The 23289-nt window shown below is 47.3% G+C and overlaps 1 protein-coding gene across 2 annotated transcripts in view; it reads left to right on the top strand.

Moving 5' to 3' along the window:
• Window positions 1–23289, top strand: part of DOCK2 (dedicator of cytokinesis 2) — a 456669-nt gene that overhangs the window by 427667 nt on the left and 5713 nt on the right. For both annotated transcript variants that reach the window (XM_070476853.1, XM_070476854.1), the window contains exons 42-47: window positions 2464–2545; window positions 3942–4026; window positions 4767–4853; window positions 10114–10290; window positions 11666–11749; window positions 19979–20116. In XM_070476853.1, the coding sequence (XP_070332954.1) occupies window positions 2464–2545; window positions 3942–4026; window positions 4767–4853; window positions 10114–10290; window positions 11666–11749; window positions 19979–20116 (653 nt within the window). The remainder of the gene's footprint in view (window positions 1–2463; window positions 2546–3941; window positions 4027–4766; window positions 4854–10113; window positions 10291–11665; window positions 11750–19978; window positions 20117–23289) is intronic.

Here is a 23289-nt window from a genome sequence, read left to right as displayed (position 1 = left end):
GGATTAGTCTAAGGCCCTGCTATGTGGATGTCCTGGTATTGAACAACTATGTGGCCTTTTAACTCGTGCTGGGAGGAGAAAGCGTGTGTTACTGGGCTGTGTCATCATACGCAGCTCTGATTCAGCTCCAAGAGTCAGGCGGAGAGGGAAAGGGCTGACATTTGCTCAATGTCCTCTTCATGCCATGCATAAGACTGAAGGTCTTGTAACTAGATTTTTCTAATCCCCATATAGACTTCCCTGGTGACTCAGTGGTAAAAAAAAAAAATCTGTCCACAATGTAGGAGACTCATGTTTGATCCCTGGGTCTGGAATAGCCCCTGGAGAAGGAAATAGCAACCCACTCCCGGATTCTTGCCTGGAGAATCCCATGGACAGAGGAGCCTGGCAGGCTACAATCCATAGGGTCACAAAAGAATCAGACATGACTGAGTGACTAACAACAGTAACAATCCCAATAAAACTCTATTAGGTGGTTATTAATTGTCCCTATTTCATAGAGAAGTACATGAGGCAGAGAGGTAAGGTGGTTTGCCTAAGAGTACAAAGCTAGTTAATGATGGAGTTGAGATTTGAACTCCAAGGTCTGCCTCAAAGTCTGCATTCTTTCTATAATGCCATCGTTTTCATTTAAGATTAATGAACAGTATTCTCTATTAACTATTGTAAAGTGATGGCATGCCAGGCATTTTCATCCATTGTTTAATTTTATCCTCATAATAATCCCATGAGTTGGGTATTCTTACTCTCTGCATTTTAAAAATAAGAAGAATGAGGCTCAAAAATGTAAACAGCTTCCACAAGTTCTCAGAAATTGATGGAACTAAGAGTTAACCCACGTTGGATGTTTGCAAACTCTGAGCTCTTAACGCTGTGTTCTGTTGCCTTCCTGTGTTGCATGACAAGCAGTACCCGAGTAGGGGAAGACACTTGAAAGCAAAGCTCTCGTAAGTCAGTGTCTCCTGTTCCCCACTCACCCCTCTGCCGTTTAACACATGGGGGGAGGGTGCAGCCATGCAGCCTACTGGATGTGATTGGAGGGTGATGTCACTGGCTTCTTCAGGACAGGTTTGGGTTCTCCTCTAGGACCAAGTAGCTGACGTGGCTTAGAACCTCCTTCAGTACAGGGTTTGGCAGACTTACCATGAAGGGCCAGATGGGACACATTTTGGTCTCTGTCACAGCTGCTCACCTCTGTTGTGCTCGGGGCGCCCCATGGGTAGTCCATAAATGGATGGGTGTAGCTGTGTCCCAGTAAAACTTTATTTATGAACACTGAAAATTTAATATTGTTATCACATGTCACATAAGACTCTTTTTTTCAAATATTGAAACTATAAAAGCTCTTCTTAGCTGGGAGCCGTACAATAACAGGCAGTGAGCCGGATTTGACCAGAGGGCTGAAAACGAGAGGAAGGTAAGGAAGCCACGGGAGCTGGGAAGGGAAGTAAGGTTCGGGGGTGGGACCAGTGGTGACTGACCTTGTTTATTTGGTTTGCCACATTATTGACTGACAGTGAACAAAGGTCTAGAGCAGGTGTGACATAAGTCTGGCACACGTCGTAACTCTTGTGTAGCCTGTGCCCATGGCAGGCATCACTAATCAATCATGGAGCTCTTTCCCACTGAACTTGGACATGGCCTTATATTCCTGCCCCAGGCAGTTGCTCTCAGAGTGCTAGATGGCATGTATTCACCTGTCCTAAAGAAGGGCTTCTCAAACTGCAGCATGCATGTGCATCACCTGAGGATCCTACAAAACGCAGACTGGGACTCGTTAGATCTTAGGTGGGCCCTGGGAGACACCGGCTCTAACAAGCCGTCAGGCGATGGCGATGCTGCTGCTCAGAGGGGAGCCCCAACTATAGGCAACGAACCCTGAGCTTAGGGTTACAGACCCAAATACAGACTGTTTCTCTGTGCTCACAAGCTGTGTGACCTTCACCATGTTGTTCAGCTTCTTTGACCCTGATGTCCTTTTCTCTGGAAAGTATAATTTACGTTAACAGCACTGGTTAATGGAACCAGAGAGATGAAAGGAGACCAAGGGGAGACATTGTCTGCAATCAGTCAAGACCTATAAATGCATTAGGTGTTACTCTTGTTCATGATAATAGTATAGCAAAGATTCAGTTCAGTCACTCAGTCGTGTCCGACTCTTTGTGACCCCATGGACTGTAGCCTACGAGGCTCCTCCATCCATGGGATTTTCCAGGCAATAGTACTGGAGTGGGGTGCCATTAAGGACTATTAATACTAACCAACCATTAGCAGAGGCTGAGCCCTCGGACGGGGTTGCAGCTCTGATAAGGACCTAGCATCTTGAAGTTTGTCACTCGTTAAAAACTTGGCCCCAGAGGACTGTCCTGGGGGGCAGGGGGTCTCAGCTGGGACCTGCTGTGCTTGGAACTGCCCCCCACCCCTGACCAGCACGTTGTGAGCTCTTAACTCCAGGAATGGCAGACATCCAGTGTTTCACCGTCCAGCCCGTCTTGGATGAACACCCGAGGTTCAAGAATAAGCCGGTGCCTGACCAGATTATAAAGTAAGCCCCTCAGATCAGGGGAAGGAACGTGGGGAGGAACATTCTGTGGGGCTGCCAAGCAAGCAGAGCCGGTGGGAGGACAGGTCTTGGTACCCCTCTATCTTAGCCTGTTTTCCATTTCCTTCCTGGAAGAAGCATCACCCCCATGAGCCCTCTGGGCCCTGCCCCTGGAAGGCTGACACCAGGGGTGGCCGGGAGGAAGAGGGCGGCTCACCCTGCGGCCGGGGAGTCCTCAGGAAGCAGCAGCGGGCTTCACTGAGTGGGACATGGAGAGCCTGTCACTCAGGTTGGTCCCGGAGCGGCTCCAGGAATCCACAGCCGGAGAGTGTGGGCAATAGGGCCATGATGCTTGGGCTGAGCGCTTTCTCCAGAGGGACATCTTTTAGGCGTTTTGAAGGTTGGGCATTGACGGTGGATGTGTCTAGATTACGATTTAGAAAGGGTGCATCACGGGAGTTCCCCCAGTGGTTAGGGCTCAGTGCTTTCACTGCCGAGGGCCAAAGCTCAATCCCTGGTCAAGAAACTAAGACCCCACAAACCAGAAAATTTAAAATATAAAATAAAATAAAGGAGGCATTGGAGGTAGCAGCATGAAGACAAGAGTGATCAGTTTAATACCAGAAGCCAAGGTCAGGAATGAGGCGGCGAAGCAGAAGGTCTGTGGGATCTCTGGGCGGCAGGGTGGGTGGTGCCCACTCCAACAGTGCCTCCCAGGGTGAGTGGAGGGTGCCCACTGCAAGCCGTCTGGCTCACCACCCTTAAGCCCAGGTGCCTGGTTTCACACCTTGGGTGCCTTAGGAGAGGCTTCTTCTCTGGGAGGGCCTGTCCGAGCGGGAGCTCAGTTGTGAGAGGAATGGCTTGCTCTTTGGGGGAGAAGTGGTCTCATGCTAGGGAGGTAGGGGGACAGATGTAGCTCAGCCTGCATCTCAGCCTTCCGTCCCCATCTCAGTAAGGCCCCCTCGGGCACGGGATGACAAGCACACAGCCAGCACCATGCCCTGCTGGCCCTGATGCTAGAACAGTCCTAGAGGTTCAGGAAGACTGATGGGGGGTACCAGGACACCTCAAGGAATCCTTAGAAGATACCTCTGGGCCATTAGTCTAGGACCTTTGATGTATCCAGATCCTTCATCTAGATCATAAGAAACAATGACCCGGCACTAATATGTGTATTAATGATAGAACTTCAACTTTGGGGGTACCCTGAGGGCTGCTATGTTCTTATGAGGGCATACGACTGACGAGCTTCTAAATCATCTTCGAAGGAAAGCCTGGTTTTAAACGCTACAGCGAGGGCTCTACCAGACCTAGAGTTTACTGCGGAGGGCCTCCCTGGACAGTGCAGGCTCAGGTCAGGTTTTGCTCTCAGGGGTCTCAGCCTCTTCTTCTTTTGCAGCTTTTACAAATCCAACTATGTGCAAAAGTTCCACTACTCCCGGCCAGTGCGCAGGGGGGCCGTCGATCCCGAGAATGAGTTTGCCGTAAGTGTCTCCTCTCCCCTTCGGCAGCCTCGGTCATTCCCCTGGGCCTCTGTGCCAGCCTGAGCTTGCTCCTGCCAGAAGCATAACGGGAGGGCCTCTGGCCCAAACCCGCAGGAAGGAGCCTGGCTTCTGTTGCTATGATGACACCCGCTCTCCAGGCTCTTTACTTGGGTTTGTCGTCTCATTTCCTGAGCATCTCCACTCTCCATATAACCCAGGCCTGGTGAGAGCCGCTGTCAGCCTCGGGGATTCACAGTCCCCAGTGTCCCTGTTTCCCAGGACCTGTCTGCTATTCCCAAGGGCCAAGGCTGGCACAAGGGGCCAGCTCCAAGTCTCTCTCAGCTCTTTCCCCTCAAATGTGATTCTTCATATTTGGCAGGGGGGGGGGGGGCGGGGCGGGGGGGGGGGCGGTGTCTCTGCCTCTTTAAGAATATGATGATTGATTGCTATACACACACACACCCAGAAAATGCAGGTGAATGCATTCAATTGTGCCTAAACATTATGCCTGTTCAGAGACCCAGGTTAAAACATACTGGACCTAAATCTAGGGAAAATATAAACTTCAAATTGGGAAAGGATTCTTCAGGGTAAAACGGGAGTGTGTTTCTGGATCTTGTAATTTTTTATTCTGATTCCGGGTGGATAGGAGGCCTGGGGGCCTGGCTGGGTCCCAATTCTGCTGGTCAGGTTTCATTAGTGTGTTGCTTTCCTGCCCCTGCCTCCCTCCAATGGGACAGTCGATGTGGATTGAGAGGACCTCCTTCGTGACCGCATACAAGCTTCCCGGCATCCTGCGCTGGTTTGAGGTGGTTCACATGTCCCAGGTGAGTCTGCCGGCCTCAGGAGTCTCCTGGGACCAGGAGAGAGCAATGCCTTTGTTAAAAGCTGCTGCAGAAAGGAAAAGTGAAAAAGTGTTAGCTGCTCAGTTGTGTCCAGCTCTTTGCGACTTTATGGACTGTAGCCCGCCAGGCTCCTCTGTCCATGGGATTCTCCAGGCAAGAATACCGGAGTGGGTAGCCATTCCCTTCTCTTCTCTAGGGGATCTTCCTGACCCAGGAATTGAACCCAGGTCTCCTGCATTGCAGGCAGATTCTTTACTGTCTGAGCCGCCAGGGAGCACTCCAGGAATTCCAGTGCAGGAAGGGACCTGAAGCAGCATCGAATTTACCTTCTTTTAATTTTTAGCATCCGATAACTTTTTTCCCCGGAAAATGAAAGGTACCATAGAATCCAGTAATAAACCTGATGAGCGGGGAGCTTCTGTGGCTGGTACAGGTGAAGCAGAGGGCCTGGAACTCCATGGACACATTCAGCTCCTCATATCCTCCCCCACAGCAGTTCTTTGGGACCCCTTTGCAGAATCTGGCTATGAACTTGTTTCAGAGCTGGATACACTAAAGCTCGGAGAAATCATGCAGAGGCAAAGCTCTGACTACAATGCAAATGTATGAACTCCATGTATTTTGCTCCACATATAACATGTATTTTGCTTCTTAACTCACTTCAGGGTCTCTATGTTCTCAGATAGCTAAGGATCTTGCAGCTCCCAGCATGCAAAGGGAAGACTAGGGAAACTTGAGAAGCAGGGGCGTATTCAGGATATCTTATTCACTTATTCATTCAGCAAATGTTTGAGTTCCTAACACATGTCAGGCACCTGGAGATTTTACAGTCAAGCTTACATTCTAGTGGTGAAGACACTAAAAAAGCCTGAGTAAATATACTCTATGTCAGCTGGAGAAAACTAGTCTGGAGAAAAATAAAAGAGAAAGGTAATAAATGGGGGTTATTTTAAGCAGCATGGAGAGAGTAAGTCTTCTGGCTAAATGCCTTTTGAGCAAAAGCCTGGAGGAAGTGAGGGAGTGATCTATGCAAATACCCAAGAGAAGCAGAGGGAATATCCCTTCTAGCAGAGGGAACAGCAACTGCAAAGGCCCTGGGGCAGAACAAGCTTGCAACTGAGTTAGAACGAGTGAGGGGGGAGTAGCAGCAGTCTGTAGGGCTGTAGGACCTTGTAGGCACCACGAGGTCTCAGGCTTTTCCACTGGGGGAACTGGAGCTCCACGCACAGGAGGCACACGGTCTGACTGACATTTCCAGCTGCTGTTTGACCAGCATTTAAACCGTCCCCCTTCAGCCCTTAAGGCCCACACCCCTAGAAGCCAGGTGACCCTCCAATCGCCTTTACACAGGCGTGGCCTAGACCTTAGGAAAATAGAATGACAGATGATAACATCAACAGACATTACTGAGCATGTGCTAAACTGTTCATAGGTGTGACCTCATTTAAACCCCTCAACAAGGCTGCAAGGTAGATATTATTATTCTTCCGTTTTATAGATGAGGAAACCCAGGTACTGAGTGAGCTAGTGGATTGTTCAAGGTTAGTAAAAGAGATGAGGTTTGAGACTTCCCCGGTCATCCAGTGGCTAAGACTCCATGCTCCCAGTGCGGGGGGGCCTGGGTTCAATCCCTGGTCAGGGAACTAGATCCCACATGCCTGCCGCAACTAAGAGTTCACATGCCACAACTGTGACTGAGGATCCAAAGTGCTAAAACTAACACCTAGCATGGCCAGAAATAAATCAACTGACAATTTTTTTTTTTTTAAATAAAAGAGGTGACGTTTGACTGTAACTGCTCATATCAGGCATCTGAATAGAGTCACTCTCTCCTTCCTCAGTGTGTCCCCAGCCTTCCCCAGAGTTAGTGCCCTGGAGAGGAAGAAACGACACATGACCTTTATTCAAGGGACACATTGGTGTATGATAAGCTTAGACAAGTGTTCCAGGAGCTGTCTCAAGGGCTTTATAGCGTTATTCTATTTAATCCCACAAAACCCTGTGAAGTACGCTGTTATGATTAACCCCATTTTTGAGGTTAGGAATTGGAAACTTTCCACTAAGCTGTGGTCTCCACCCACTGGCCCTGGCCATGCCCTCTCCTCTGGTGGGCTCAGAGAGGTGCCTCTGTTCGTCACTGTCCCCGCGGGGCTGTCGGCAAACAGGGGATCCCTGCCTGCGCTCCCCACGTGCCCCGGCCCCTCTGCCAGGGCGTCTCATCTCCTGATGGACAACATAGCTTGCCTGTGTGTTTATTTTTAATGTCTATAATTTTACATATAGTAACATTAGAATATAAGCTCCACTAGGCTGTGAGCTCCAGGAAGACAGGTTTTTGTCCATTTTGTTCCTGGCCATATCTCTTGAGTGCAAAGAATAGTCCCAGACACAAAATTGGTGCTCAAGAATAGTTATTAAGTAAATTCATCAACCCGTCACTCAGTTAATATGCAGAAGCCTATAATATCTGAAGTGGTTCCTTTACTTTATGAACTCATGATTCTGAAATTAGGAAGGAAATAGTCAACTTTGACTGATCCCCCCCTGACAGAAGTGGTTGGGAAAGCCTCCAAAAAGTTGACCAGAGGAAATTTATCTCTATTAACCTCTCTCAGTTGAGTTACTGAGAATTAAGGATGTTTTAGACACAAAAATTTCATGCCTGCTGAGTGAATTCCTCTCCAGACATTTGTTTTTGTGTTATAGAGTTTGTATCTTGTTCTTGGTGGTTTCTTTCATGAACTGTCATGACTATAGTACAGTTTGTACAGAGAGGTGTTTTCTGATGGGATTGCTTATTGAGAGTTCTTTCCTTGTTCTTGGTCCTGAGAATACTTAATCTTTACAAGAAGTTCTGAGCTGGGGGTCAGGGAGCCAAATTCAACCTAGTTATTAAGAGGCTATATGATGTTGGACAAACACAGCATATCTCTGGCCATAGTTTTCATCATCTGTAAAATAGACATGAAAAAAACTATGGAATTTCATGGGAATTCTCTGGCTGTCCACCCTTCACTGCCAAGGGCCCAGGTTCAATTCCTGGTCATGGAACTAAAATCCCACAAGACACAGTGTGGCCAAAAAAAAAAAAAAAAAAAAAGATAAAACTATGGAGTTTCCAAGCTGAAAGACACTGAAAGTCATTTAATCCAAGAGCTACAAATCTGAATACCTTCAGAGATCAAGAAGATACTGTAAATATGTGAAATGGTCACATTAAGACAACAGGCAGTGGGAGAAGCTGCAGCAAACTCTTTCAGGCTGAATTAATTTCTAAAAACTTTAGAACCCATGTGCTGGCTAAATGACAGACCCAGTCCCAGTTTGACCTACAGATCTCCAATGTGCAAACACATCCCTAGTTTCCGTCCATTGGAATTATTTTGCTTATGAAAAAGCTAAAGCCCGAAGATGGAACTTGAACTGCCCCAGTGGTCAGTGTTAAGTTGTAATAATAATGCTTCTATCATGCAGCTCAGAGGATTCCTAAGACAGACACTGGGCCATGGGTTGCAGCTTGTAGAACATGGGCTGCTGCCCCCACCAGGCTGAGCAGCCTTCCCCTCCCACTCCCGTGTGTGTGCGCGTGTGCGTGTGCATGCACATGTGTGTGTGCGTGTGCAGAGTGACCATGACACACAGGGACAGCCTACTCGCAGGACCTTTGAAGAGACAGCCATCTTCAGAAATGCCCAGAGACCAGGAAAGTGGGTGAGGAGGCTAGGATTTCCCAGGGATTTAGGGAAATAGTTTAAAAAGATGACCAAGAACAAGGCTGTGAATGCCGGGTTTGCCCCCTCGTACAGTCACAGTGACGGTAACTAGCCGATGCACCTTGTAAAGAGCGCTGCTGTGAGTCAAGTGTCATGTTATCTCAGCTACTCTTCGCTGTGCACTCATAGGCAGGCCCGCTAACACCACCATTTCAACAGACAGCAACACTTAGGGCCCCCTCCTTCAGGAACGTTTCTCAGGCTTCCTGACCATTCCCCCCAGCCCCGACCCGCCCTGCCAGTGAGTCTTCCCTTCTTAGGACAGATGCTGTGCCTTGTCCTAATGTCTACAAGAGGTAATAATAACAGCCATCAGCTACCTTCTGAAGTAGATTTTCTTCTCATTTTACCAAAAAGTCAACTGAGGCTCGGAAAGTTTAGGAAACTTGCCCAAGGTCACACAGATAGAAAAACTGGCTGAGATTTGCGCTCATTTTTAATTTGCTTAGTTTAGTTCAGGGTCAGGAAGCTATGGCCTATGAACCAGATCCCACCTGCATTTATTTTGGTAAGTAGTTTCATGGAACAAAGACTCTCACTGATTCTCACACTAGTTTCTTCCTACAATGATGGTGTTGAGTTGTTGCCACAGACAGCATCTGGCTCTGTCACAGAGAAAGTCTGAAGACTTCTTATTTACTGTTTTGTCTAGATCCTATGCTCGTGGGAACCACGGTTTTGCCAGTTAGCACCTAATGCCATTCTGTTTGCTGCGCTGTGTTCAGTCCTTCGGTGGTGTCTGACTTGGAGACCCTGTGGACTGTAGCCCGCCAAGCTCCTCTGTCCGTGGGATTTCCCAGGCCGAGAATACTGGAGTGGGTTGCCCTTTCCTCCTCCAAAGGATCTTCCTGACCCCAGGATTGAACCCTTGTCTCTTGTGTCTCCTGAAGTGGCAGGCAGATTCTTTACCACTGTGCCACCTGGGAAGCTCAGCATTCTATTTCTCTTGCTTTTTAAGAGGTATTGAAAGGGTGTTTAGTTTTATCTCCCAACTAAATGAAGCCTACATTGGAGCAGTGACCCCGCATATAACAAGTCTCAGGACCTGATGTGGGCCAGGCTGGTGAGTGTATCATCAGCGGCTCTCATCTCCAGCTCAGGGCTCACACATGGTAGGTGCACATCCAGTACCAGATGGGTTGGATGGGAGTGTCTCTCACCAGGTAATAAGAACAAAAAGCCTCCTTGGAGCACATCCAACCACTGAAACCCCAAAGAGTGCCTGCCACTGCCTACTTCATTTCCCCAAGGAAATCTTTTTCTCACTAAGCAGATATTCAGCTTGTCACTTCCCCAGACAGCAGACAGCCCCCCGGGCTCAATAATTACCATGGGAGCCTGCTACAGCCCTTTGGGGAACGTTGCTTCATTTGAATTCCAACCCCAAAGGAAATCAATCCCAATAATTAAACCTGTTTTTAAAGCAGCCTGCTCAGGCCCTTTCTTCTTGGTGATCTTGTTTTCAACAGACCACAATTAGCCCTCTGGAGAATGCCATCGAAACCATGTCCACCGCCAATGAGAAGATCCTGATGATGATAAACCAGTATCAGAGTGACGAGACCCTCCCCATTAACCCGCTCTCCATGCTCCTGAATGGGATCGTGGACCCTGCTGTCATGGGAGGGTTCGCCAAGTACGAGAAGGTGAGGGTTCCCCTCTCTTGGAAGGGACAGAGCCTTGGCAGGAGGGTCCCGGGCAGACAGCTGCGGCCACTCACCTCATGCAGCTGTCTGTCCCTCAGAAGGACACTGCAGGTGGTTCGGACCTCATGCCCCTCCCAGAGTTCCTACAGCCTGACCCTCATCTCCTTCCCTCCCTCGAGGCCATGCTCTGTGTGGTGCAGGAAGGAGCAGCGGTCATAGAGGTCCCTTATCCCGCTGGGCACATCCAGGTGCCTCTGCCAAAGAAAGACTCTGGGATGACCATAATCCAGACCATGAAAGTCAGGATCCACCAATCAAAGTCCACGCCACTTGTGAAAAGCCATCTCCTCTACAGATGATGGAAATGACCTCTACAAAGGGGAAGAAGTGAAACCCAGAGTCTGTGAAAATCCAGAAGGGATGGGAGATCAACTCCAAAGAGGGAGTTATTATCTAGATATTCTGGTCATAAGGTCCCTCTAGAAATCCCCACACGTTTCGGCCACAGATTTCATTTTTGAGCCTCATAGGGAAAGGTCATCGGTTATAAAAGTCACATTTTCCACTGGAGGAAAATAATTACTCAGTAAGCGGGGATGGGGTGGGGGTGGGGGCACAGGTTTTCCCAGCACTTCTTTGATTTTCACCTAAGCCACACATTAATGGGATGCTGAGGGAGAAATGGTCAACTCATTCTCAAAAATCTCATGATGAATTTCTTATTAACTTTTCTGTATCATCCATTGAGGTAAGACTAGGAATACGACACTCTAGTGTAATTCAGGGACAGTAATTCCAGGCAGTCCTTCCAGTTACCCTGGGACACCCCACACAGCCCTCACTGGTAACCCTCTGTACACGCTTGAGGGTGATAAGACGCGTCTGTATGCTTGTGCACATACTGAGCACGGGAGCCCAGAAACAGCTGGGCTGCCGAGGTGCACACCACAGCGAGGCGAGCCGGAAAGCCGGTCGGGCGAAACTCCTTACTGAGGTTCTTCCTGGGGGACGATGCACTGAACTGCAGTGGAAGCCCCTGCACACATGGGTGCCCCCAGCCCATCCCCACACCAGAGGTTCTGATTCAGTCAGCCTGGGTGGGGTTTGTTCAGTGGTGATGCTACTGGTCGGAGACCGTCCCCACCCCCCATTTAACAACTGTTTCCCTGGGGTTTGTGACCCTTTCCCAGTGGCTATTGATCTGAGCCCTGGGAATAGGAGACAAGAATCCCCGAGTTCCCTGACTGTTGCCCATCTACATAGCAATGGCCTCACTCCTGCCCCTTTCAAATGGAATCCTCTCCCAGCCAGAGAGATGGGGGGTGGGGTTCACCAAAGGCACAGGAAACCCCCAATGTCCGGTCTGTCCCCCCAGGCCTTCTTCACTGAAGAGTACACCCGGGAGCACCCAGAGGACCAGGACAAGCTGACGCGCCTCAAGGACCTGATCGCCTGGCAGGTACCGCAGAGCTGGGCTGGGGGCCCGGCCCTGCACCCTCCTCTGCCCTGCTGGCCGGCCTGCCCTCCGCCGGCCCCTGGCGGCCATAGCCTAGCTTTCCTTGTTGTCCTGCCCTTGGCTTTGGACCTTTCTTCTGACTGTCTTCACCTGAGTGGGCACATCCTGGGAGTGGATTCGGGGCGTTGCCTTGGGATGCCGCCTGGCGCTCTGCAGGCGTGCTGCGCTGTGTGCGTTGCTGGGCCTGCTCTGTGGGGAGCTGAATTCAGGAGGTGGCCTCTCCCAGTGGGGCCGAGATGAAATCCAGGCTCCCCCACACCTCCCACCACCACCCCCTGCAGCCAGCACCCTCCAATCAGATACCGGGAGACTCCAGCCCCCACTCCCACCTCCCCTCCTCCTAAGGCTGACCCAGTTTATCGCAGTTTATGCTCAGATGGATAACAGCTTTCAAACATAATCGAGGCCTTGGTTTGGTTGGTTTGGGGTCAAAGGCCTGCCCTCCACACAAGCTGGTCAGCCCCTGGCAGTCCAGCCCCAGGCCTCGGACAGACTGTTCTTCCTGCAACCCCCCCCAGCTCCCTGCGTGTCTTTCGTCTGTCTGTCCCCTCCCTGCACCCTGTCCCTCCGTCCCTTCCCTCCGCGTCTCCTCTGTGTCTCACTCTGCACCGCCCTCTATTTCTCTCCCAACTGCTCTCTGCTCCCCTTCCCTCTCTACTCGGGCCCTCTCTGCTCCCCCTCACACCTCACTCCTGGCTTCGCTTCCCTTCTGCTTCTCTCTCCACTGCCCTCCCTCCTTCTCTGCTCTTTCTCGGCTCCCTCTCCTGGGTTTTCTCTCCCTCCATCTCCCACTCCCTGGAGAAGAAACGATCCACAGACCCCTCCCCAGGGGTGATCAGAGGACCAGGCTCCCAGCCTGGGCCTGCAGCACCCCCTCCCAACACGTCCCTGCTCTCCAGGCCCGCCCAGCCCCCAGGACCCAGGGTGGGCTCCAGAGGGCGCACTGGGGGGCTTCGATCACGGCCAGCCCTCCCTTCTTGCCAGTCACAGCGCAAAGAAAGGCGAGCTGTGGTGGGGAGTTTTTGTGACTCCAGGGAAATCAGGAATGCGAAGCATTGGGTGCAGCCTCTTTTCTTAAAATAAAAATTCCTAATTCAGGTCCTTCTCTGCCTCTGCCAATTTATGAAAAGCGAGGCCTTAAAAATGAACCGCCAGGGGCTGTGCAGTGCCCTCTCCTGAGTGCATTCTCTGTGTCTGCAACTTTCTCTCCCTCCTTACCTTGGGCCTCTTGTCATTCCCAAGGGCCCCAGCTTTTGAGGCCACCATGTCCTTTAATGCTCAAGTAATGATGCCCACCCTCCCCCTGCCCAGCTTGGGAAGCAGGGAGTCTCAACCTTGGTTGGTTTCCTGCTTCCGTCCTTTCTGGGGCACCCCAAGGAGGGCGAAAATGCCACACAAATGTGTCTGGTTGTCGGGCCTCATTCTCCATCCATGTCACTGCCCTGGCCTCGCTGCTGGGCGTGCCTTATCCCCAGGGAGGGGACCCTCTGGGCCGTATCCGCTGCACCCGAGGTATGGACTGGACTGTGGCCCCACAGTGTGGCTGATACCAGGCTGTGCCTTCTAAGGAAAGTTTTCCAAAATCTTTCCATTAGTAAAGGGCACCACAAGCAAAGAAAGGAGACTAAAAGCATGTATTGGATGTTACAGCCTCTCAGAGCCCTTGGCTAGGCATCCTCCAACAGCGCCCCCTAGTGGAGAGCGCATGCCCTCCCCTTAGCACCAACCCCGCCCTCTCTGCCACACTGCTGACGGAAGCCCACCAAGGAGGATTGCCCTGGACCACGTCCCTCCCACTCAGAGGCTGGCATCCTAAATTCTCAAGCGACGCTGCCCTGCTCAGGGTGAGGGTGGCCTTTCTAACATTGCACACAGCAGATTAGTTCCTCCTCCTTCATTTCTTTCCATTCATTCTTGCAACTTATATATATTGAGCTCCAACTGTGTGCCAGGCTTGGACCCACTCCCTGCCTCTCCTCTTGAAGCTTAATTATAGATTGGCTCTTGGTTTGGCTAAGCCAGATTCACTTTGGATTTTCTCAAAACACAAGATCCTTAGAATTCAAAGGGAGCTATACCCGTACCTCTAGCAACACAACAGGAGCTAGAAGCGCACAGGATATGATGGGTTAAAGATTTCATGGATTTCAAGATGGATCGCTTCCTAATTGTTTGCTTTGTAAAGATTTTTCTCTAGCGGCGTGGAAAGATGTCTATAGTACATCCTTCTTGTAAACAGGTTATGAAGCATTACACGCAGAGAAGTAGACATGACAAAAATACACGGCACGTGGATTTATCACAGTGTACACCCATGTGGCCACCCCCAGATGAAGACCCAGAATTCCTCTCGCACACAGATGCCTCTCTTGTGCCTTCCTGTGGTCACTGACAGCTCTCCCCAAGGTTGACCATTATCCTGCCTTTACTATCACCATTTACTCACTTTTTAACAGTATTTTTTTAACCATCCAAGCACTCATTTCTAAACTTTTCTTTATTTTTGACCTCTATATAAATGGAATCACACAGTATGCATTCCTCTGTGTCTAACATTTTGTTTAAAGTTATGTTTTTAAATTGATTAATTTTATTATACAAGACCATTATTTATTCATTTTTATTGATGTATAATAGTCTATGCAGCTGGACTGTATAACTATGCCATAAAATTTTGCTTTGTTTTATTTTTTAACTGATGGAGATTTGGGGTGATTTCAGTTTGAGGCTATCTCAAGTAGTTCTGTTCTGAACAGCTTCGTATGTATCTTTTTAGCACACACATGCTCAATTTCTGTCAGGTATATACCTAGCTATGGAGTTGCTTGGTTATAATGTATGAGAATATCTGGCTTTAATCAGTTCAGTTCAGTTCAGTTGATCAGTCGTGTCTGACTCTGTGACCCGTGGACTGCAGCACGCCAGGCCTCCCTGTCCTTCACCAACTCCTGGAGTCTACCCAAGCTCATGTCCGTTGAGTCAGTGATGCTGTCGGACCATCTCATCCTCTGTCATCCCCTTCTCTTCCTGCCTTCAGTCTTTCCCAGCATCAGGGTCTTTACCAGTGAGTCTGTTCTTCGCATCAGGTGGCCAAAGTATTGAAGTTTCAGCTTCAGCATCAGTCCTTGCAATGAACACCCAGGACTGATCTCCTTTAGGAAGGACTGGTTGGATCTCCTTGCAGTCCAAGCGACTCTCAAGAGTCTTCTCCAACACCACAGCTCAAAAGCATCAATTCTTCAGCGCTCAGCTGGTTTTAATAGATAATGCCAAACTTCTGAAACTTTGCCTGTTTCTGAACATCATAAAAATGGTATTATACAGTATGTTGCTGTGTGTCTGGCTGCTTTTTTTTCAGTGTAATGTCTGTGAGATCCATCCAGGCTGTTGCCTGCAAGAGAAGCTTTCTTTCTTGTTTCCAAGGTTCGCCATTGTGTGCCTGTCACAACGTAGCAGCCCCTCGCTGTGTGTGTGTCCAGCCTCCTCCTGAGGGCGGCTGTCCTCCGGCTTTGTGCGGCGCAGACCGTGGTGCGAGCACTCTCGCTGGTCTGTCGGTGAGCAGCGGTGCTCAGCGCCCTCAGCCTCAGGCCAGCAGTGCGCGTGCTGGGTTATGCGTTCATCTGTAGTCTGACTGGATGCCAAGACACAGTTTCCAAAGTTGCTGAGCCAGTTTACACTCCCACCAACGACTTCTGGGAGCCCGAATCGCTCCACACTCTACTGACACAGCACTCTGGGATTCTTTAGCTTTAGTCTTCCCAGTGTTGTGAGGGCATCTCGGTTTAGTTTCAATTTGCATTTCCTTTCACGAGCAATGGCATTCATCGCATTTTCCTGTGTTTACTGGCTAATTGAATAACCTTTCTGTGAAATGTTTGTTCAAATCTTTTACTTATGTTATTAACTGAATTGTCTTTTGTTAATAATTCAGAACAGTTCATATATATTCTAGATATGAGTTCTTTGTCAAATATATGCATTTGACATACTGTAGTTTGACACATTGTGAGTATCTTTGTTTGGTCTGTGGCTTGTCTGTTTGCTTTCTAAATGTATTTTTGAAGAAGAGCAGTTTGTGGCTTTCATGAGCTCCAATTCATGAAATTTTTAATAATTATCACTTTTGTGTCCACTTGAAAACTGAGCACCCCAAGGTCATGACGACCTTCCCCTGTGTTTATGGGGACATTTCATGGTTTCATGCTGGGCTCTTCCGTATGTGACTGATGTGACTGACATACAGTAAGGGCCTTCTTAGTCTTCTGCACGGATTTCTAACCCCTCCAGCGCCACTTGTTGAGAAGACTGTTATTCCCCCCACTCTGACAACAGCGATCACATGTGTGTCCATCTGTCTCTGGACCTTCTGTTCTGTCCCATCCGTCTGTCTGTCCATCCTTACACCAATGCCACTCTCATTACTATAGCTGTAGAGTCGGTCTTGAGATCTAGTGGTGAGAACTTCAATTTCTTTTTCAAATTTGTCTTGCTCTTTCTTATCCTTCATATTTCCATATAAATTTTTTAATCAGCTTGCCACATTTTAAACACCCCTAAAACACAGAGATTTTGATTAAAATATGTTAAACATATAAATTAATTTGAGGAGAATTTTTGTCTTCATGATAGTGACTCTTCGAATACACGAACATGGGATCTCTGCCCTTTTCTTTAGCTCTTTAATTTCACTCAGCAAGTTTTGTCGTTTTCATAGTAAAAATATTTCACATTTTTATTAGACTTGTTTTTAGGGATTTGATATCTTTAACTATTATAAATAGTATTGCTTTTAAACTTTTTTCTGTTTGTCAGTATAATTACATTTTTTTTAACATGTTTATATTGTATCCAGTAATCCTACTAAGTTCACTTAGTAAGTCAAATTGTTTGTACATTCTTTTTGATGTTTTACAGATACAGTCATGTCATCTCTAATATAAAATGTTTCACTCATTCTGTCCCAGTCTTGTACGGTTTAGTTATTTTTCTCACTCTTTGCACTGATGAGCGTAAGAAGAGGGAGGACATCTGTCTCCCGCATCAGGGCGACAGTCAGTATCTCGCCGAGTGCGGTGTTTTAAAGACGACGTCCCACTGTATGCCTGGTTTGCTGCTTTGTCATGAATGGGCTTTTACTTTATCAAATACCTTTTATGTATCTATTGAGATACTCATATTTTTTTCTTCATTATCCTGCTAATTCAGTGAATTATTTTGGTTGATTTTGGAATATTAAACCAACCTTGCATGAATGACATAAATCCCAGTTGGTTATAATGTATTATCATTTTTATTTATTGCCAGATTCTATTTGAAAATATGTTCTTCAGGATTTTTGAATCTATGCTCAAAAGAGATAATAACCTATAATTTTCCTTTCTAATAATATTCTTAAATTTTTATAACAGTTATCCTGGTCTCAAGAAGTAAGTTGAAAATCATTCCACATGTAAAATCCTTTCTGAAGAGTCTCTATAAAATTGGCATTTATTTATCCCCTAAATGTTTGCTAGAATTTGTCTGCGAAGTCACACAGGCCAAGAATGTTTTAAAGTACACAGATTTCCTGTTTCTTTTGTGTCCTTTTTGGTAAGTGGTATTTTTCTAACAATTTGTCCATTTTATCCAACTATTAAATTTATTGACATAAATGTTATTATAATATCCTCTTATGACTTTTTATAATGCTTATACTTCTTACAGTGACACTCCTTTTTAAAATTTTGATGTTGGTTATTGGTACCTGCTGGTATATTCTTGATTAGCCCTATAAGGGGTTTATCAGTGTCGTCTATTAAAGAACCAACTTTTGGACTTGTCAATCCTCTGTCATGTCAGTTTGTTTTCTTTTTCATTCATGTTCACTCTTACTTTTATTATTTCCTTCCTTTTGCCCCTTTTGTGTTTAATTTGCTGCTCTTGTACTGATATCTTGGGATGGATGCTTAGCTAATTGATTTTCTATCTTTTCTAAAATGTATTAATAAAATTAAAACTATACATTTATCACCACTTACAACACTATCTCAGTAGGTTTTATGCAATAGTTCCATTATCATTCCTTTCTTTTTAAATAAAATTTTCTTGTTTCATGGATAGAAAATCTTTTCTTAATTTGTACATTAATTATTTTTTTAAATAATGTTTTCTTAGGCTCTCTTCGGAGAAGGCAGTGGCAACCTACTCCAGTGTTCTTGCCTGGAGAATCCCAGGGACGGGGGAGCCTGGTGGGCTGCTGTCTATGGGGTCGCACAGAGTCGGACACGACTGAAGCGACTCAGCAGCAGCAGCAGGCTCTCTTGGTTCTCTGTTTCTTCCGGATTAATCCATTCATGCTTCCTTTCCTCCCTTCTCCCCCACTTCTTTCCTTCCTCTTCCGTGTTTGCTTGCTTTCCTGTCTTTTGTTTCTGATCACTGTCTTTCACACTGGAGAGTTTCCTTCAATACCTGGTGATCCTTGGCAATCTGTTCCTAGTTAAGAGTGGGGGCAGTAAAAAGCTGAATGAATGAATATCTGTGGGCATGAGAGAAGGTCTTGTCGCCTGGATGGCATTACATACGGTAACTGAGTAATCCACACACGTCCGGGCTGTTCACTTTCTCCAGGACAGATGCTTTGAGCTATTGCCTGCAAAGCAACTCCTGGCTTCTGTGCTGCTGGCAATTGGAGACAAAAATGAAGGTCTTGCTTTTATCATTATGCAGACTTTTCCTCAACCCCCTGTTTCCTGTCTGACTCCTCATCCTTGCCCTCTGTTGTGCCTGGTACCCCTTAGCTCAATGCTCTTTGTTCTAATTATTCTAGAGGTAAGCTCCTGCTTCTTGAAGAAATGAGAAAATATAACACGCTACCAGATGAAACTGCAGGTACCTGGTCATCCAGCTGCTCCTGTCACAGAATTTCAATCCATCCCTGTTTTCAGCCTCTCAACTCACTCTAGCTTTTCTGAGATACCAGGTGCCTCTAACCCCTGAGCCTTTCCTGGCTTCCCAGAGGCAGATTGTCCTCTTACCACATCTCCTCCTCTGTCCTGGAAGGTCAGTTACCATCCTCCATCCACCTTCCACCTGACGTGTTTTGGGCCAGGTTCATAGGTGTCTCCTGGTCTTACTGAATTTCAGTTTCTCCTTTACTTTGCCATTTGGGGGAGCACTCCAAGAGAAGGAGGCAGAAATGTCTTTGGGTCATCATCATCAAAACATTGTTTTTCTCCGAAGTGATCTGTATTGTACTCCTTGCAGTCCTCATTATGCTTCCCTGAGATCATACTGCTAAGTTTTTCAGCTGTTCTCAGCTTACAGCAGCCACTGTGGCCTGGCTTCTGTCCTTGGATCTACCACTCACGCAGTGTGGATTGGCCTCCTCTGCTGATAAGTAAGGGCTTGACTGCCTCATGAGTCCTCTCTTCCCCTCATCTTCCCAGGACTTCTACATCACTTTAAAAATATTCCATTCCCTGGTGGCTCAGATGGTTAAGAATCTGCCTACAATGCAGCAAACCTGGGTTCAATCCCTGGGTCAGGAAGATCCCCTGGAGAAGGGCATGGCAACCCACTGCAGTATTCTTGCCTGGAGAATTCCATGGACACAGGAGCCTGGTGGGCTACAGTCCATGGGGTCGCAAAGAGTTGGACATCATTGAGTGACTAACTTTCACTTTAAAAATTCCCTATTGGCTCATTAGCTCCATGATATTAACACTCGGCTATCTTTCTTTGGTCTTATCACTGGATACATGTTGTAAGACCCGGTTGTGCCCACGCCTTTTCTGTTCAGCCCTTCCCTTCTCCTATCTCCCAGTCTCTGAACAGTCACACTCTCCTTTTTGCATCTCCGAGAACTTCTTGGACAAGGGTTTAAGTCAAAGCAACAGAGACCCCACTCCTCTGGTCTCACACTCTGCTCCTCACCAGATGCCAACTTTCCCTAGCATGCAGCCACTAACGGGAGGGGCAGGGAGGAGAGGGTGCAACCCTTCCATGACAAGACAGTCAGAGGTCTTTCAAACCTCAGGGATGCAATTTTCCCATTTCCCAGGGTTGGTGACCCCAGCTAAAGGTTGTCGAGACCCTACAGCCCTCAGCAGTCTCAGCAGGTGGACTTGACTTCAGCGCCCTCCCTGAAGCCAAGTGGCCAACCTCTGGCTCATCATTTACCACTTTTCTCCTCAGATCCCTTTCCTGGGAGCTGGCATTAAGATCCACGAGAGAAGAGTGTCAGAAAATCTGCGGCCCTTCCACGACCGGATGGAGGAATGTTTCAAGAACCTGAAAGTGAAGGTGGAAAAGGAATATGGTGTCAGAGAGATGGTACGGCTGGTCCCCAAGGCCAGGGAGGGTGAGATGGGTGGGGTGGGGCAGGGAGGGTGAAGAGACCAGAGCAAAGGTGCCTGCCCTTGAGAGGGACCTGAGAACCAGCAGTGCCACAGCCAATCCAGAGAACCTTCCGGAAACTTGGTCCCTTAAACGTCATCTCAGATAAATGCCAGTTATAAATTGAGTCCTGAACAATCAAGAGATTGTGCTAATAATAAAAGCAACACTGATGAAGCACCAACTTACTATATGCTGATCTGATCTAAGCACTTAGATCATTTAGGCTTCACAACAAGCTTGGGAGTGGTTCTTAAAGCCTGGTGTCTATTCTCAAGATTCCAAGGCGTTAAGTGACTTGCTAGAGGCTATATAACAAATGGGGCTTCACAGGTGGCTGAGTGGTAAAGAATCCACGTGCCAAGCGGGAGATGCGCGTTCCATCCCTAGGTCAGGATATCCCCTGGAGAAAGAAATGACAGCCCACTTCAGTGTTCTTGCCTGAGAAATGTCACGGACAGAAGAGCCTGGTGGGCTACAGTCCACGGGGCTGCAAAGGGTCGGGCTTAGTGACTAATGACAACAACATAGAGCAAGTAAGTGAGGCTCAGAGTTTGCACCTGGCTCTGATGGCCTCCAAAGCCTGCACTTTTGGCCACTGACAAGCTCTGTCTCCTCAAGAGGCCATTAGCCTGGTGCTCACAGAACCTCTTCTTTTATCTCTTCTCCAGAAAGTATCATCATAAAATGTCAAGGCTGTGTAGTCTCTCAGAGGCCATCTGGTCCAACCCTCTGATTTTACAGATGGGAAAACTGAGGCCCAGAGACAGGAAGTGAGATACTAGAAAGCACACAGGTGAACTCAGGTCTCTTGTCTTCACGCCAGCAGTTTTTCCATGACACAGGCTGCGTTTTCCAACACTGTGTGATACCCAATGCAGTTCTGATTGCAACCACCCAGACTTAGGCCACATACTTAGGTTATGGGCAGAGTCCTTCACAAGACACCCTCACCAAGACACTAGGGTTCCCTGCACCTCTGACTAGCTGGTTATAGGTTTGGAGATTCTCACCACCCCTTCAGGTCTGATAATTTCACACAACTCAAGAAGTAGCCCTCCCTCCATATCCATGGGTTCTCTATTTGCAGATTTAACCAAGGGAGGATCAAAAATATTTGAGGAAAAGAATCCAGAAAGTTCCAAAAATCAAAATTTGAATCTGCTATGCTGACAACTATTAACCTCATGTTTATATTTACAACTACTAATATAGCATTTACATTGTATTGGATATTATAAGTAATCTAGCAATGATTTAAATTACACCAAAGACTATACATAGGTTATCCATAATCTCAGATGTGCAGATGACACCACTCTAATGGCCAAAAAGTGAAGAGGAACTTAAGAGCCTCTTGATGAAGCTGAAAGAGGAGAGTGAAAAAGCTGGCTTAAAACTCAACATTCAAAAAACTAAGATCCTGTCCCATCACTTCATGGCAAATAGATGGAGAAACAATGGAAACAGTGACAGATGTTATTTTCTTGGGTTCCAAAATCACTGCAGAGGGTGACTGCAGTCATGAAATTAAAAGATGCTTTCTCCTTGGAAGAAAGGTTATGACCAACCTAGACAGCCTATTGAAAAGCAGAGATATCACTTTGCCAGCAAAGATCCATCTAGTTACAGCTATGGTTTTTCCAGTAGTCATGTAGAGAGATGAGAGTTGGACCAAAAAGAAGGCTGAGCACCAAAGAATTGATGCTTTTGAACTGTGGTGTTGGAAAAGACTCTTGAGAGTCCCTTGGACAGCAAGGAGATCAAACCAGTCCATCCTAAAGGAAATCAACCCTGAATATTCATTGGAAGGACTGATGTTGAAGCTGAAACTCCAGTACTTTGGCCACCTGATGCAAAGAACCAACTCATTGGGAAAGACCCTGATGCTGGGAAAGATTGAAGGCAGGAGGAGAAGGGGACGACAGAGGATGAGATGGTTGGATGTCGTCATCGACTCAATGGACATGAGTTTGAGCAAACTCCGGGAGATGGTGACGGACAGGGAGGCCTGGTGTGCTGCATTTCAGCAGTTGCACAGAGTTGGACACGACTGAGCGACTGAACTGAACTGAATCCCGAATCCTCCAACACCACAGTTCAGAAGCATCAATTCTTTGGTGCTCAGCTTTCTTTATAGTCCAATTCTAACATCCATACGTGACTACTGGAAAAACCAAAGCTTTGACTAGACGGACCTTTGTTGGCAAAGTAATGTCTCTGCTTTTTAAAATGCTGTCTAGGTTGGTCATAACTTTTCTTCCAAGGAGCAAGCGTCTTTTAATTTCATGGCCACAGTCACCATCTGCAGTGATTTTGGAGCCCCCCAAAATAAAGTCTCTCGCTGTTTCCATTGTTTCTCCATCTATTTGCCATGAAGTGATGGGACCGGATGCCATGATCTTAGTTTTCTGGATGTTGAGTTTTAAGCCAACTTTTTCACTCTCCTCTTTCACTTTCATCAAGAGGCTCTTTAGTTCTTCTTCACTTTCTGCCATAAGGGTGGTGTCATCTGCATATCTGAGGTTATTGATATTTCTCCTGGCAATCTTTATTCCCCAGCTTGTGCTTCTTCCAGCCCAGCATTTCTCATGATGTACTCTGTGTACTCTGCATATAAGTTAAATAGGCAGGATGACAATATACAGCCTTGACATACTCCTTTCCTGATTGGGAACCAGTCTGTTGTTCCATGTCCAGTTCTAACTGTTGCTTCTTGACCTGCATACAGATTTCTCAGGAGGCAGGTCAGGTGGTTTGATATCCCATCTCTTTAAAAATTTTCCATAGTTTGTTATGACCCACACAGTCAAGGGCCATAGTCAATATTTATCCTGTTGGGACATCCATGTTTGATTACTAGCTAGGAAAGCTCACCTTAGCCTAAGGGTCTGGAGTTTTTATTAGGGCTTCATTACATAGGCATGACTGAATGAATCCTGGGCCATGTAACTGAAATCCATCTCCAGTTCCCCTTCTCTCCCCAGATGCCGAGCTGACATTATCTGGCTTGGAGAACCAGCCCTGTAATCACAAGGTTGGTCTGTCTGGCCAGCCCCCATCCTGTTTCCCCCCCTCAGTGTAAAAGGGGTGGAAAACAGAGACATTCG

This window comes from Odocoileus virginianus, chromosome 14 (genome assembly GCF_023699985.2).
Source record: "Odocoileus virginianus isolate 20LAN1187 ecotype Illinois chromosome 14, Ovbor_1.2, whole genome shotgun sequence".
Classification (NCBI taxonomy): Eukaryota; Metazoa; Chordata; class Mammalia; order Artiodactyla; family Cervidae; genus Odocoileus; species Odocoileus virginianus.
This window is presented reverse-complemented; position numbering and strand designations above follow the sequence as displayed.